The following is a 17,528-nucleotide window of genomic DNA, read 5'->3' as shown; positions in this document are numbered from 1 at the left end:
CAAATGTTCAGAATAAGCTTGCTTTGCTTCTTCAATGCCAACCCAATAATCGCGCATTCCAGATTATTCATAGCAGACAAGTGCTCATCATCGAAAGCTTTGCAGCAGACGAGCTATTTCAGGGATGGGATGTACTCGATTGTGTTGATGCACCTACAGGTTGTGGTATTGGTTCCACAGTCTTTTCGCTTCCTTCATCCAATTCATTGTTTCAGGGATGAGATGTACTCGATTGTGTTGATGCACCTACAGGTTGTGGTATTGGTTCCACAGTCTTTTCGCTTCCTTCATCCAATTCATTGTTTCAGGGATGAGATGTACTCGATTGTGTTGATGCACCTACAGGTTGTGGTATTGGTTCCACAGTCTTTTCGCTTCTTTCATCCAATTCATTGCTGACAAAGCCTTGCTCCTCACGAATGATGCCCTCACTTGTGCACGACTCCGCAATATTAGTTTCACCGTCCGCATGGATGAAGTCATCTCTTTGACATCAGCAGCACTTGACTAGGGCGGCTAGAATGGGGAGGTGTGATAAGCACAGAGCATTTCCCTTGCTGGGCGCTGTTGCCTTCTGCACCGCTGCCACTAAGGGCCCTTGTGGCATGGGGTGCCATATGGGTGCCACCACCGATTACTTTTGACACCGCCTAGGAAAGCAGTTATGTAGTTTTCTCTTGGAGCTATCATTTATTTTTATTGTACGCGAACTATCATTCTACACCTAACAATGTGGAAGAGCCCACACTTGATTAGGTGATGGAATTTTTCGATTTACAGGAGGCCCTGCAAGAAAAGCTTTGGTTTTTCATGAGCACCTTGGTAAGGCTCCTTGAGTCAGTGACTTGAAAACAAGCTACCAGTTTCCTTTTGTTTTTAGCTCGCCTTGATGCATGTGCCAGGCTCGTACAGTGACCCCAATAGCGATTCCCTTAGTGGCAGCGTCTGTCTTGGCAGAGCTTAGGGGACAGTAAATGATTGAACACACATTACTTCCAATCGGAAACACCTAATTCCGGCCTGCTCTGAAAGATGTTCAAGCAATAACCATTGCTCACAATGTCTACTTACGGTATTTACCCGATTCTAACACGCGTCTTTTTCAAGAAAATTGGGCCGAAAACTGCCTGCACCAGGCAATCAGACAAGATACGAAACCTCCTTCGCGGTGTTTGTATGCTGTACCACATAACACGGATGCATTGTGGCGAATCTGGCTTTAGAAAAACGGCGACCATTGTTTAACATATATTAGAGCCTTGCCCATTTTCCTAAATTGGGTGTGCGTGATATTTCTACTTTGTTTAGGAGCTTTAATGTCATTCATACATTAGTGTTTCACTTTTGGACACATGGAAGATGTGCACGCGTTTGGTTTGGGGGTGCATTAGAATCTGGAATATACTGTCAAATGTATGAGCAGTGTTCATTGGCATTCTGTTGTGATAAACATTGCATGGACACTCCAGGTGAATTTCCACATCGGCATCCCCCTCGCTGTGATCTTCTGTATAAAGCCCAAGTGCTTCAGGGCGCCTTTAACAAATTGATGCTTCTAAAATATATATCATCTCGAGCTGCCCACTGAGGCTTTTTACATGTATACTTCATTGGGTGCAAGCGGAGGCAACATGAAAATCAGAAGCAATATGGAAAGATTGAGCCCTGACAGCTTTACCGATTATTTCGCATGCCAAGGGAAGGCAAAAACGTTTACACTGAAAAATTTACTTGCGAAATACTACATGAGTCCGTTGAAGGCATACGTGAAAACGCTGCAGCAGCTTTTCGCGGCGATGGCCAGGGTTACCATTAATGAACTGCTGAACTCCAATAGTGTTACAGAAGATTGAGCCAGCAGAAGGGGACACGATATAATTTTTTTCAAGATAAGATGGAAGCGCCTGAGGAAGCGGTGCGAGTTTTCTATGGCACGAACGCTGCAATAGCTGTTCCCAAGGCTGCAGTGGTGCCCTCGCCAACAGTGCCACCGCATGGCATTGGTGCGTTTTGGGGCCAAGCTCCTAGTGGCTGCTCTTCACACCTCCCCATTCTAGCCACCCTAACTCAACTGCGCTTCAACAATACACTGCCATTACTCCGCATGTCGGTCGTCATTGGTTCTGAGCATCACAGTTCCAGGCTCTCATGCTCCACACAAGAATCTAGCCATGCAAAAACAGTTTTTATGCTGTGCGCAGTAATCTTGTTCAAGCAGCCTTTATCATTTCCACAGCTACACTGCCATGTTTACTCTAAATGAGCTCAGAGGAGCGACCTGTTCATTTTACTTAAGACACTGCCATAAACTGCATAAAAATTGGGACTGTCATGTTATCCTCGTTTGTAATAACTGAGCATTCATTATAATTAGGATTGTTATTAGTGGGCTAGACTGTAGTAACACCGTTGAGTAATCATCACATCTCCTCTTTGATGGCCATGACCTCTAGGTTTCTAATACTGCTTACAGTTGGTGTTTTCATAGAAATACACTGGTAAAAATGCCCTGTATGGTCAAGTCACATAAGAAAGAGCACAGAATCAAAATCTGTTGCTTCACCTTGGCTCTGGAAGAATTCCGCCTAGCTTACTTGAGATCCCTGCAAGTGATAAGATAGAGGATCGTTGCTGCAGCATATTAGCTGAATTTTGAAATGTGCTTGCAAGTCTTCTGTACCTATGCTCTAGATGTGCTTGGGTTATATGATTAGAAGCTAACAAACTTTTCTACCTTTCTGAATCTTAATTATCAAATTATTCTCATTATATTATTGCATATTTGGGAGTTGGAATACTTGTCAAGATGCCAATATCAGGAACAACATTTAGGAAAGTGGGCTGTTGTTGTGGCTGTGGTTGGAATAAGGTACCACTTCTGGAGCAGTGGCAGCAACTTGTCTGAAATTTTTTTATTATAACTGCAGGTTGGGAAGAGCCAAAACCTTCAGCAGAAATTGACAAAATCGAGGAACTTATCGAAAAACGCCCTAACCTTCAGGTTGGGTGGCTAGCAAAAGCGACCCACCTGTATGCTTCCGGAAATGCAAATGACGCTTTTGAGGCTCTTGCAAAAGGTAAGCTGTTGCTGCATGCAGAATTCATTCTGAGCAAGTTTTAAATGGGAAATACAAGATATATTGCCTCATGTGCCAATGTCAGAGTGCCGAGACATACTGGATGCAGGAACGCTAAGTCGCTACCTGACTGTACCATATATGCACAGTACCTTTCTTGATTTCCAGTATATTTTGTTTTCCTACATCCAAAGCAACTGAAAGGTTTCCTTTTTCTTGGGTGCACCAAGACAACTCAACAATTTTTATAATATGCTTTGTTCATTGAGTACGAGACTTAACGTCATACGACTCAACTGACACAATGAGGAAGCAGAATTGACAGCTGTCCAAGTGTGCATGGTTGCATGATGTGACTTGGCACAAAAACTCATCCTGTATTTTCTGCAGTAAGTCAAGTCATGATACATTGTTGTCAGAGCTGGGTTTTGCCTTGTGCCCATGTAAATGCCCTCTCAACACAATTCTCAATCGCACACCGTGTGTAAGAACCTTGATGGGCTCTAAGAATGCAAAATTGTGGCATAAGACCAAGCCATGAAGTGCAAAAATTTCTGATTTCGATAGGCACCTTTGGTGTCACCTTATGCTGTGTTCAGTCACAGGGTTTTCAAAAACACATTCTAGTCAGAGACAACCTTACAAATTGCTTTAAATGAGATGTCACTTTTGGTGAGTTGCTTCTGCATTATGAATCACTATGCATTATCCATAGGTCGACAATATGAGTGGGTTCTCGCTCATATTGCGAGCACCCACTCACTCACTGATACTTATTTTCTGCTCATGTTCAATCAAAATAACTGCCACTAAATATTGTGTGTATTCACATTAACTGGTACTCACTCCTGTTCATACTCACATCCACTCAAACCTGCTGGCACTCACTCCCATTTATCCTTTGTGCCATGAAACCCTGTACATCATAATCATCATCACTTCCATTTACGCGCACATTCATTCACAACCTTCATCACTCACTAACAATATATCTTACGTCTGGCTTATAGCATTATCAGTGTGAGCTTCACTTGCAAAACAGCCGACGCCAGGCCCGTGCCAAGGCACTGCTGCGCTCTTTGGATGGAAAGAGGACTATGCGCTTCGTAGACGCCGCAGAATACACACGAGAACACCGGTTCACGGCTGTAGACGTTAACTCCCGGCTTACGCACTTGTGTAGTGTCGCAACGGAATACTACACTGAAACAGCGGAAGAGATAGCGATTGCGTTTGCTCTTACAGAACCCCTCTGCAAGGTAGTTTTTAACGACTCACAATCCACAATTCGCAACTACGCGCGGGTCACATTTCCTCCGAAGCCCTCCAGATTCTAAGGAAAGCTGGTCGACAGCACTTCAATAGCACCACGATCATGTGGTTTCCAGTGCATGTCGCCACCCCCACCGATGAGGGCCCCCCTAAGTTGAACGAGGTGGCACACCGCTCTGCGCGAGAACTGACCCGGCACGCAGAATTGGAGACCGCCTCTTCGAGTTCAGAACTCCAGGTTCAAAACACGTGAGAACGCTTGGTCAGGTACAATGACATCACCAAGCACTACCAGCTAGGCAGGCAGTTACTGCCCCCACCTCACCCCAAACTGAAACGTTGCCAGGTACTTGTCTGGCGACGACTGCAGACACAAACCTTCCCCAGTCCGGTGCGATTGCGGCATATTTTTCCCGCGCAGTACCCGAGTGCTCTTTGCAAATTATTTCAGGAAACTAGAGCGACGCTCTCACACATGTTGTAGGAGTGTCATGTTACATCAGCTACAATGGCAGTAGCTCCGGAGGCTCTTGCATCAAAGTGGGCCACTGCTCTGCGCAGCTCCAACCTCAAGATGCAAGAGTTGGCTGTCCAGCAGGCCCGAGAGGTGGTGACGAGGCAAGGCCTCGAAGTCCCCTCATGGGAGACCTGAGCCCAGGTCGTCAAACTTTGCCGGATTTAAAATAAAGTTGTTTCCATCCATCCAGTACACCTGCTCTCTATGCCTTTGCGTTCTGAAACTTGGTTCCTGAGAGGCACTGCTATTGAAAGAAGTTTGCCTCTCCACAATGTCACGGAAATGAGTGAACGTAATTGGCCGGCACATCAATACCAGTTCTCTTCGAGTTGCACAGTGGTGTATTTGCCATTGCATTGACTATATCGTCCAATGGTCATTGACTATATGACCATTGCATTTGCAGTCATTGACTATATCGTATAGACCATGTAATGGCCACACCCCCAACTTGGTAGCCCAAAATTTTGAAAAAAAAAAAAACATTTCCAACAGTGAAGCAGTTGTGTTTGGTTGCCCCGAGACTGTGCATGTGCATCAGCTAATTTTTGCATGCTTTATTTCCACATGCTGCTACTAGAGGGGAAGAGCAGCACAGTTGAATGCGCACAAGGAATGTGCGCAAAGTAAACAAAAGTACCAAACAAGATCTAGGAAGGTCAACGTGCATCATTAAAGACAGATGCAAGTATGTAGACTGCACAAAAAGTTTGGTCCACAACATCCCTCTGTCTTTCGTGTATGCATACTTTGGCCAGACCGATCGATCTCTTAACGAATGGCTACAAGAACACAACTATGCCTGCAAAAGCTCACCGTTATGTGGAAACCTCACTGCACACTGCTCGAGGTGTGCTTGCTAGACAGAGCTTGAGAAAACTTCTGTGATTGCCACGCACAAGGAACAAATGCACAGAGAGATCATCGAAGCATTCCATATTGCATTGTGAAGAAACGGAACATGTGTTAGTGCACCATCCGTAGCACTAAATGACGAAGAAAGTGAACTTCTGAAAAAACAAGTTGACACGCATGCAACTTGATGCATAGATAGAAAAAAGCTATGTAACCATGCATCTTTCTTACTTTCGCTATACATACCTTTTTTCTGTCACTGTCATTAAACGGTTGTTAATCTGCACTTCATGTGTGTCCAATGTCTTGATTTGTTACGTCTATGTGGAAAGTATTCCTTCGCAGTGCAGTGTTCCATGATGGCTAATGGTTACCTTGGCAGAGCCAGTGTAGAGTTCTTTCACCATTTGAGTCACTGATGTTTTAGGACGCTGCTCATCTGCATTTTAATGGGTTCCTTGCAGGATATCTTAGCTGGTTTTCAGTATCGCATAAATGGCCACGGTTTTCTTGGGCATGAAATGGCAATAGATGCCATGTTTTTTAAATGGATGGCAACTTCTGTTACAGATGCATTGAGCTTGTAGTAAGCTCCAGCATCAGTGCACATATTGTATGTGCACTTTTGGCCATTCTTATTTTAAAAGCGATTACAAATTTTAATAACACTATCTAACACTGCCACTGAATTGTATGATTTGACCATCTAAGTTTAATGAAACATATACACTTTGCTAATAAGTGATGAATATTTGCTCACTTCTAAAAATCTGTGTACAGGATGATAATTTTTAAGTTTTGTGCAATGTTTAAAAATCGCCTGCTGAAGCTACCATAATGCTAGTCCTTGAGCTGAATTGTTCAGAGAGGCAGACGTTTGGACGAAATCTTGAAAGATATCAACAAATTAACAAATATCGATCATTAACTTCCTAATTATGTTATGGCACATAATGTAATTTACTAATTGTAGCCGGTGAGCTTTTCAGGCATATCCACTTGAAATGAATTTCCAGAATGATGCCAGTTTCGACATATGCGCAATCAAACAGCCATAAAAGTTCACTGTTGGTCCACATACTTTTTTTTTAGCAGAACACTGTTTTATGCATTGAAGCACAAATGTAACTGGAACACCCTGTATTTCGTCTCCAACTTTGGAAAATGACATCTCAAAACTGTTGTAATCCTGGAAATTCATTTCAAGTGGATGCATCTTGCAAATTCACAGGCCACAGTTGTAATTAGCTAAGACATGAATTAGTCACTTGTGCTAATTAGTTGGACATGTATTTCGATTTAGCGTACCAGTAATGTCCGCCACTTCGACTAATCCTGCTTAACGACAAGAGTTATGCTATCTGCCACAGGCGATATTTTAGAAAATTCCGTAAAACTGAAAATGATCACCCTGTATATCAAGTAAAGGGGCCCACAATATTTATAGCCAATTGTATGCATGTGGGCTTGTTTGCATATGTGTGAGCATTACACATTCGATGCAGTCATTTGTCTAAATTCAAGGCTCTGCATTAAGCTGCATTAAAGCATTCACATGAACTATAATAGAATTGTATTTTGTAATTAAAAATGAAACCAAGGCACACAATTAGTGTTCATTTTTGTTCTGTAACCCACTTGAAATCTGTTTTTTTTTTTTATTGCAGCTGTGGACGTTGGACGCAGCTCCAGGGAGGCAAGCCTGTTGCTTTCCTTATGCAGCCTTCAGACACGCAACTTCCGCAAGGCCGAGGTGCATGCCCAGAATGGTGATTCTCGCTACTATCATGCTGTCACTTGGTGCAAGGGGTGCCTACAGTCCCCAAAATTTCTTGATTGTCGTCACCAATTCTATAGCAAAAGGGGTGTGTGTGTCTGATCAAATTGTGCACCATTGCAAGTAGTGTTGTACATTCTCAAATGTACCCATGTATCAGCGATGAAGGTGGAATGTACGGTGAGACATGTATAAATAGTAGATGAGCTTGACATATGGGATCAGATTTGATTACCGATGAATGTGCTTGCCTTTTAGCTCGCATTTTTCCTTCTTCAAGGTCACCACAATGTGGGAATATCGCCAAAAGAAGGTATTTTCCTGAATATGCTTTGCCCAGTGCAGGTATCTCTTCAGCAAACAATTTATGCCATCATTATGTATTAGGTTCGGTGTTAGGCACATGCTTGCAAGCCACTAGTGCTATACGACTTCTGTGTTGTAATATACAATATAACAAGTTGACAGCAAAAGCACTTTTCTTTCTTTCAGTCCTGTTCTAGTGCTCCCAGACCACTTCAAAATAAATTGTTCTCAAGTATTCAAAACAAAGTAATCATCTTAAGAGACATCTTTGGCAGTAATTTTTTACGCACATCTAATTGTGTTGTTCAGACAGTCTTTCAATAATGGGAAGTGTCTAGCCCAGTTGGCACTGTTCTTTGTTCCTCTGCCTGACTTTCAGAACTCTTGTAATTTTCTAGTCGTGTGCCTTATCATTCAGCCTGATTGTTCATTATCATTTTCACATAGAGTTTCTATGTGTACTGTGCACAATAAATCACAAGTGGTAGCATAACTGTGATGTGCAACTTTAGAGATGGAAATGCTTTTCTTTTTTTCACTTGTTACCTTCCATGTAAAAAAAAAACAAAGTCCTAGCGGGCCTCAGCGGATCAGTTTATAAAACCAGATTGACTTGATTTTGTGAAAGCAATCTTAACAGTTCTGCAGATCTGCATTCCAAAGGCAGCAATTAGAAGGAAGAGCTCCTACACAGACAGGTGTGTTTTGTTGTTGCAGGCCTTTCCTTATCAGCAGCAGCTAGCGACTGGATGTCCCAAAAGCTCCTGCTATGTTTGGCTGAGTCTCTGTGTGCACAGCAGTGTCATGAGGAAGCGTCGGCAGCTTTGCAAAAGGTGCAGTTCTTAGCAAGTTCTCAATTACTTGCTGTGGTGGCTCAGTGCCTACAGCGTGGCACTGCTGAGTAGGGGGTGTAGAAGTGAATCCCAGCTGTGGCAGCGGCATTACAACAGGGGTGAACTGCGGAAGTTCTTATGTGCTTAAGTATTCACATCTGTGTGCTGACCCTTATATGATAGAAATAATATGACAAAATATACTAGATCTTTTTTTTTTGCTTGCGCAAATGGTTCAAATAAGTTTGCAGAGGAAAGCCACATGAAAAAGTAATAATTTGTTCATAACTTTCAATATCACAAAGTGGCTAGGCAAGTTCTTCACTAAACGCACATGATATTGACACATGTACTTGTTTATCTTTATCGGGTGGCCATGTTTCACCACTTAACAAATGTTATCGCACAGTGCAGGACGTGCCTGCATGTATTGGAAGTTTCTCAAATGTTAGTGATGGTTCTATCTGCTGTCTGTTGTCACCGAACCTTGTGTAATCTAATTTCATGTATGCGCGATGCGAATGGTGTAGAACTTTCTGGAAGACCCATGGGCACCAGCGATTACTCTAAAACCTTCGATGACTGATTTATAAAAGCCGATGTGCTTGTAGTAAAGCTTGTAGCTGATCAAATTTACGACGATCGCCAGTTGTGTTCGCCACTATCGTTGTGTTTTGAGTGTAGCCTGTTTTGAGGGCACAGATTCGTCCAATAAAACACTAGTTTCGCCATTCACAGTTTTGCTGCTTCACCATCACTACCACATTACATCTGGTGGATGTGCTAGTTCGTTCATGTACCGGACGCCCCCGACAAGCCGTGATCCAAGCCCAGACCACAAAGACAACACCAACATCGTCCCGGAATATCGAGCAAGCCGCCGACTGCAACAGCTGCCCCCGGAGCACGGACTTCCACCTGAGAAGACCAAGAAGATCGTGGCCAAGACAACCCTACCGGCTGCTCCAGCGTCCCCCATTCTACTGCAACAACCTTGGTACCCCCCATCTTTCCATGGATCATCGACTGAAGACCCAGAATCCTGGCTAGAGACCTATGAACGAATCGCGTCTTTCAACAACTGGGACTCCGAAGACAAGCTGCGGCATGTATACTTCGCCTTAGAAGACGCTGCCAGAACGTGGTTCGAGAACTGAGAGTCAACCCTGACAACATGAGACCTACTCCGTAGCGGCTTCGTGCGGACCATACACTGGCCCAGTCCGGGGCTGGTCTGTGAGCCCATATCCGGAAAACTAAAAGCAGCAACTGATGAAGGTGCAGTTGCTGTTCGTCGAACTGATGAAGATCCTCCGCCGCTGACGAAGACGCCGAAAATCCTGTCTCGAGAAGACGCCACCATCCTGACAAAGTCTGGAAGCAAAGAATACGCCGACGAAAGACGACCTGACGACGCCATGTACCAGCCACAGGTCAACGCGACGCAGCCGTGATCCGACGCCAAGACCTAACTGCAACGCAAGACAAAGAACCACCGACCTCGACGTGCTTCTTGACGGCCACACAGTCACCGCCTTAGTGGACACAGGAGCCAATTACTCCGTCATGAGTGGACCCATCGCTGCCCAGTTGAAGAAAGTTAAGACTGCATGGAAAGGCCCTTAAATTCAGACAGCTGAAGGACACCTAATAACACAGACTGGAATCTGTACGGCAACAATTACGGCTCATGGCCACACCTACCCGGCCACCTTCATTATTCTCCAACAGTGTTCACGAGACGTCATTCTCGGTATGGACTTCCTGAACCAACACGGCGCAGTCATCGACCTAAAGTTGAAGTTTATAACGCTGTTGGAAGATCAAGCGATACCACCGAAGAGCTGTCGTAGTCGCCACGCCTTGAGTGTGCTCAAAGATCAAGTGAGCATCTTGCCTCACTCGACCATTGTTATTTCCGTCGGCACCGAAACACCCGCAAACGTCGAAGGTGTTATCGAGGGCGACCAGCGCCTAGTGCTCAACCATGAAATTTGCATCGCAAGAGGGATCGCTCGACTCCACGGAGGGAAAGCGGAAGTTATGCTAACCAACTTCAGCCAAGAGTTCAAGCACATCATCAAGGGCACGACGATCGAATTATTTCGAGGAAATTGTAGAAACCAGCAATGTGTTTGTCCTCTCGGATTCTGCCATATCTAGCCCAACGACCAAAGTTCTCGAACCAGATTTCGACATAAATCCAAGTCTCCCCCTGAGTAAACAGCGACAGTTCAGAAGTCTTATGTGACAATATAAAGATTGCTTTTTGATGTTTTCGAGGATTCGACAAACACCAGTTGCAAAGCATCGCATAATAACCGAAGAGTGTGCTCGACCACTCCACCAGAGCCCTTACCGAGTTTCGATGTGAGAACGCGAAGCTAGTCAGCTACAAGTCGACGAAATGCTGCACGACGACATCATCCAGCCGTCGAAAAGCCCTTGGGCATCTCCTGTTGTCTTGGTGAAGAAAAAAGATGGAACCCTACGTTTCTGCATTGATTATCGTCAACTGAACAAGATTGCGAAGAAGGACGTATACCCCCTTCCCAGGGATAGACGACGCATTGGACCGGCTCTGCAATGCTAAATACTTCTCGTCAATGGACCTCAAGTCTGGCTACTGGCAAATAAAAGTCGATGTGAGGGATCGTGAAAAGACTGCCTTCATCACTCCAGACGGCCTCTGTGAGTTCAAGGTTATGCCATTTGGACTGTGCTCGGCGCCTGCAACGTTCCAGCACGTGATGGACACGGTTTTAGCAGGATTGACGTGGCAGACCTGTCTTGTTTCCTTGGATGGCGTCATCGTCTTCGCCAGAAATTTCGATGATCACCTTAGGCGGCTTGCGACAGTACTAGAGGCCATCAAGTCATCAGGGCTCACTCTGAAGACAGGAAAGTGCCGCTTCGCTTACGATGAGCTTCTGTTCCTTGGCCATGTCATCAGCAAATCTGGAATCCGCCCTGACTCGCAGAAGATGGCTGCCACCGCAAAGTTCCAGTAGCCCATCGACAAGAAAGCAGTGCATAGATTCCTTGGTATGTATGCCTACTACTAGCGCTTTGTCATGGACTTTTCATGCATCGCTGAGCCCCTGACACATCTAACTAAATGCGATGTCGAGTTCAAGTGGGAAACGCCGCAGGCTGACGCATTTGAAGAACTCAAGTGATGCATGCTGTCTCCACTGGTAGTTGCACACTTAGATGAGGACGCCAATGCATAAATACACACTGATGCCAGCAGCCTAGGCCTCGGTGCGGTCCTAGTCCAGAGAAAAGATAGACTTTAACAGGTGATAGCTTCCGCTAGCTGGTCGCTGTCAAAAGTGGAAGGCAATTATTGTACAACCGAAAGGGAATGCCTCACCATCATTTGGGCTACTGCAAAATTTCGCCCTTACCTATATGGCAGGCCATTCAAAGTCGTCAGCAACCATCACACGTGTTGGCTAGCGAATTTAAAGGGCCTTCAGGATGGCTGTTGCGGTAGAGCCTAAGGTTGCAAGAATATGATATCACTGTAACCTACAAGTCCAGACGAAAACACTCTGATGCCGATTGCCTGTCACGCACCCCCATTGACCCGCTTCTGCAAGACAACGAGGACGCTGCCGCCTTCCTTAGAATAATAAGCTCGGAAGACTTTGCTGAACAGCAACGAGCACACTCAGAGCTGTGAAGCCTCGTCGAATATTTGGAAGGGCACACTGACGTCCCTAGGGCATTTAAGCGAGGGTTGTCTTCGTTCTTGCTTCAAAACAACCTACTCGTAAAGAAGAACTTTTCACCAGTCTGCGCCAACTACTTTCTTGTTGTTCCCTCAGTGCTGCGTCCAGAAGTACTGCACGCCCTACGTGACGATCCGACCACTGGGCACCTATGATTCTCCCGGACACTATTGAGGATACAGAAAAAGTATTACTGGCCACACCTGACCGCCGACATCGCCCGTTATGTCAAGACATGCTGAGGCTGTCAGTGATGCAAGACACCACTGACAAGGCCAGTGAGATCACTACAGCCAATCGAGCCTCCTTGCCAACCATTTCAGCAGATTAGGATGGACTTGTTGGGACCCTTTCTGAGGTCAACATCTGGAAACGAGTAGATCGTCGTGGCGACGGACTACCTCACCCGCTTCACTGAAACAAAAGCTCTGCCAAAAGGTAGCGCAGCCGAAGTGAATCCTGCTGTGACATGGCGCCTCAGAAGTCCTCATCACTGACAGAAGAACGGCCTTTACAGCGGAGCTCACCCAAGCCATTCTGCAGTACAGTCAGACAAACCACAGGAGGACAACTGCCTACCAACCACAGATGAATGGTCTTGTGGAGCGCCTGAATAAGACCCTCGCCGACATGCTAGCAGTGTATGTCGATGTTGGACACAAGACCTGGTATTCCGTCCTGCCGTACATAACTTTCACTTACAACACGGCGGTGCAAGAAACAACACAGACCACGCCGTTCAGGCTGCTTTATGGCAGGAACCCGACGATGTCTCCCGATGCCAAGCTGCCGCATGTCACCGATGAAGAGAATCTTGACGTTTCCACCTATCTCCAGTGTGCTGAGGAAGCCCGACAGCTCACCTGCCTACGGATCAAAAACCAGCAGAGTACCGACAGCCGACACTACTGCCTTCGACGACGCTATGTTGAGTACCAGCCCGGCGACTGTGTTTGGGTTTGGACCCTGATACGCCGATGAGGACTCAGCGAGAAACTATTGCCACGCTATTTCAAACCCTACAAGGTCATCTGACGTAATGGCGTACTGGACTATGAGGTCGTGCCAGACAGCATTTCGTGTTCACAGCGGCATTGCGCACGTTCTGATGTGGTCCACGTGGTGCATCTTAAGCCCTTTCACGCATGCTGACGAACTTCCTTTTTTTGGGTGTTTCTTTGCTACGGGTGTTTTTGTTTATTACATTTGTTTGTTTGTAGCATCGGGTTGATGCTTTTTAAGAGGGTGGTATTGACATGTGTACTTGTTTATCTTTATCGGGCGACCGTGTTTCACTGCCTAGCAAATGTTATTGCACAGTGCAGGATGTGCCTGCATGTGTCGGAAGTTTCTCAAATGTTATCGATGGTTCTATCCACTGTCTGTTGTCACCGAACCTTGTGTAATCTGATTTCATGTATGCGCAATGTGAATGGTGTAGAACTTTCTGGAAAACAAGCGGGCACCAGCAATTACTCTGGTACCTTCGATGACTGATGTATAAAAGCCGACGCGCTTGACCCGCTGATCATATTTTTGACAATCGCAGACTATGTTCACTGCTATTGTTGGGTTTTGAGTGTAGCCTGTTTTGAGGGCACAAGTTCGCTCAATAACACACTAGTTTCGCCATTCACACTTTTGCTGATTTCTTCACCGTCACTACCACGTGAGAGTATTGCACACTCAAGGCAGTTTTCCAAGTGGTGATCGTGCGGTTACTATACTATCTGCGCCACAATTTTTTTCATACGTGATTCAACTTCTGGACATTTGTAGCAATCAGAACACAGCAGCAGCCAGTGGTACCATTTATTTCAGATTGGAGAGGAGCATGCGAGACAGCCTGCAGTCCTGTGGTGTTCCTTTGAAACTGCTTTGCAGTCTGGTAACTTTGACAGAGCAGAAGAGGTAGGGGCTGAACAGTGTACTTGGTCATGCGTGTAACGTGTTGTCTGCAACAACTGAGCCCTGGTATTGTGTATATCTCTCAGGTTCTTAGCAGTTTGCAAGACAATGGTGTTGAAAGCTCAAGGATAAAAGGAGCACGAGCCTGGCTGCTTATACAGAGTGAGAGAATAGCAGAGGCACAAGAAATGTAAGGGCGCTGTGTTATTTACTACGTACTTCTTTTGTGGGATTTGTGCCAAGCAAGTTTCACTGCCATGCATAGATACCTTGTCTGGGCTAAATATTGTTGCTTCAAGTTGAGGGGCACTGTCCGACTGTGCAAATAAATGTAAACCACATAAGGAAACCTGAACAGGGCGAGCACTCTCCTTCTCCAACTTTTCTTGCGTGGTTCATGTTTAATTTGGGAATTCAATTGTGTTAACAAAAATGTGCCAACTAGCCTACTAAGTAAAATTCAGGGATTTTATGAATTTTTCTTGTGCAAAAATTATAAACGTTGAAAAGGCCTTGTACTTTGGCTGTGCCCATGCGTAATTATGTGTGGAAGTGAAAGAACTCTTGATAAATGTCAGATCAGATGCAGAAGACATTTCCCACTTGTCTAGCAGCTACCATTCTCATTTTAACTGTCTGCAAATCATGGTTTGCACTGCTGTGAACAAAATGACAGCGAAAACCTCAACACTACTTTAGGTTGTATGTTATAATGCGGTGTTACAAGACAGTAGACAGTTACTTATATGACCTACTGAATGAAATTGACAGAGACAGTGTTTTAAGTTACGGTGAAGCACACCAAAGAGGCTAACGTTGTGAATATGTCTTCGCACATAGCCTATTTACCATGAGGCACCACTCGCGCAAACTTTAGTCTGTTGTTTCTACCAATGTGGCTCAGTTGGGCCTAGCGCTAAAATGATTATCTTATGCTAACCCATAGTTTTCTGTAATTTTATCATTATAGCCAGTGTTTATGCAGGGGTGAGGAAGTGTTAGTTTATTGCTATATATCATGGTGAAGAAGAGGGGGAAGAAACAATGTATTTGTTGTGACGCTTTGTTCGCATCACTATTCTATGTACTAGTATTCTCATGGAATGAAATGCACCTAATTAGCCCTAAGTAGTACGCACACATCTGTTTCTACTATCTACAATTTGTGTTACATCAGTATAGATTTGGCTGTTGTGCTTAGAGCAGAGTTCATGCCACCTTCAGTGACCAATTGCATAGTGATATGACATTGCACTCTCGAGTAACTTCACTTATTGAACACTGAACTTTAAGATTTCCCTGGTGCATTTCATTCCATGAGTGTAAAACAACTAGTGATCGTCAAGGTGGTGAGGCAATAAAAAGAAGCTTAAACTCTGCAAGATGGTCTTGTTTTTTTCTTGAATAGTAGTAAAGCTTGTGTTGTGTCACTTCTTGCAGCCTGACGAGTTTGGGAGATAGATCACCAGAAACCACCCACCTGCTTGCCCTTGCTCACTGGAAACTGGGTCAACATGATGAAGCTGTACCAATCTTCCTAGAAGTAAGAATTGTCATCGTGTAGCTAAGGTTTACTGTCATCAATAGGGGACTTAGTGGCAGAGAACGAAGAAATGGTTCACTGGCACCACAAATGCTTGGTATCAAAATATTTATATTTCTTCGCTGAACATGAAAGTATGGAATACGTAAGTGCAATGTTCTTATGGACGACAACAAGCAAGTTGTGACAAAGCTTTTGCATAGTCTGGTAATCTTTTTCAAGGCTACTGACCATGCACCCTCTTGGTAACCTCATGCAATTTGGGGAATCCTAGTGATATTACAGAATCATGTGCGACATTGCATGCCATAATTTTCATTTGTTATCATTGAATCAAAAAGAAATAAAGGGTTCATTAATGCAATGTGATGAGCTATGTTCTCCGTACCATTTACATTAGCGAGTTAATATAATAATCAGGATGAGTAACATTTTGATAGACTAAATGTGGCCGTGGCAAGACATGAGATGTTGAAACAGATTGCTGATTTCAAGAATTGCAAACTGTTGTCAGTTGCTTGAATTTTCATAGCAAAGATTTGTTCATTTTACCAATGCTGCAACCTGCATACTTATTTTGATAGACTCTGAATGAACTCCTTAGTTTCTCCAGGCATGCTGGAGTTCAGCTCTTGTACAGAGATTACATTTTGTGTGTTTTTTTAGACATTTGGTATTTATAGTTCCTTGGTACATCCTGTAAAAAATGAGAAACTGCTGGTGTCTGTGCATGTGGCATTTTGTGAAACAAGCTCAGCCTTTAGAGTTGAGTGGGGACCTCTGGCTAAAACAAAATGAGACAGGCAACACAAAAAGCAGCAGAAGAAACTCCGTGTCAGAAGACAGCAGTGCTAGTTTATCTGATTTGTTAAACTGCTTTCTAAAGCCCAGCCCACACATGTCAGCAGCTTTTCTCTTCTACAAGACAAACCAGAAAACTACAAATGCAAAACATGTGATTACGGTCAAATGAGTGCAGTGTGACCTATATGAAAATCTTGTGTGCTAACAGGCCAGTGGTAAATTCGAAAGTACTAAATTGTCAAAATAAATATGGATCTCTAAGCATGTACATTTACTCTGTTTAGGCAGCTCGCTTGGATCCCCAGGACTACCGCAATTTCTTGTACCTTGGAAGACACTACTTCCATCACCTTAAAGATGTTCAGTATGTATTTGCATTTTGGGTAGTTGAGCTTCCTTTCTTTATCTTGCATTTATTGTGGTTTGTGACTGTCCATGTGCATGTCTGGCTTGTGCAGGAAAGCAATTAGGTGTTTTCAGAAAGCTTTTCAACTCAATCGAGCCAGTGAGGAAGCAGGGTCTTTACTAAGTGATGCCCTGTGTGACCTGGGCCAGCATGTGAGTATGCCATCGCCTAGTTTTTTTCTCTTGAATTTGTAAGGAGCATTGTCTCTTAGTACTATTTATTTGTAGATATAGTTACATTACAAAGTGTTCAATAATAAGATTTTGCTAGTTTGTGGCTTTTCTAGTGAAATTTATGATGAATTGGCTTCCCGATTCTATTGTGATTGAGCATGATCCTGTAAAATTTAAAGAAAGCCTGGTGCTTTATCTTGATGTATAAATTGCGACAATTTCACGTACATTTCTTTCTTACATTCACTATAGTTGCCTGTGTGCTTTCTATTATTTGTTTTGTTCTATGTATAAATTGCTACATTATTATGTGCACTTCC

General features: G+C 44.2%; 1 protein-coding gene across 6 annotated transcripts in view; it reads left to right on the top strand.

The window, feature by feature from the left end:
• LOC126542452 (tetratricopeptide repeat protein 37) overlaps nt 1–17,528 on the top strand; it is an 88,742-nt gene that overhangs the window by 19,839 nt on the left and 51,375 nt on the right. For all 6 annotated transcript variants that reach the window (XM_055077254.2, XM_050189522.3, XM_055077256.2 and 3 more), the window contains 8 exons: nt 2,928–3,077; nt 7,389–7,490; nt 8,522–8,637; nt 14,196–14,285; nt 14,369–14,472; nt 15,723–15,825; nt 16,914–16,993; nt 17,088–17,187. In XM_055077254.2, the coding sequence (XP_054933229.2) occupies nt 2,928–3,077; nt 7,389–7,490; nt 8,522–8,637; nt 14,196–14,285; nt 14,369–14,472; nt 15,723–15,825; nt 16,914–16,993; nt 17,088–17,187 (845 nt within the window). The remainder of the gene's footprint in view (nt 1–2,927; nt 3,078–7,388; nt 7,491–8,521; nt 8,638–14,195; nt 14,286–14,368; nt 14,473–15,722; nt 15,826–16,913; nt 16,994–17,087; nt 17,188–17,528) is intronic.

The sequence above is a fragment of the Dermacentor andersoni genome, chromosome 2 (assembly GCF_023375885.2).
Source record: "Dermacentor andersoni chromosome 2, qqDerAnde1_hic_scaffold, whole genome shotgun sequence".
NCBI lineage: Eukaryota > Metazoa > Arthropoda > Arachnida > Ixodida > Ixodidae > Dermacentor > Dermacentor andersoni.
This window is presented reverse-complemented; position numbering and strand designations above follow the sequence as displayed.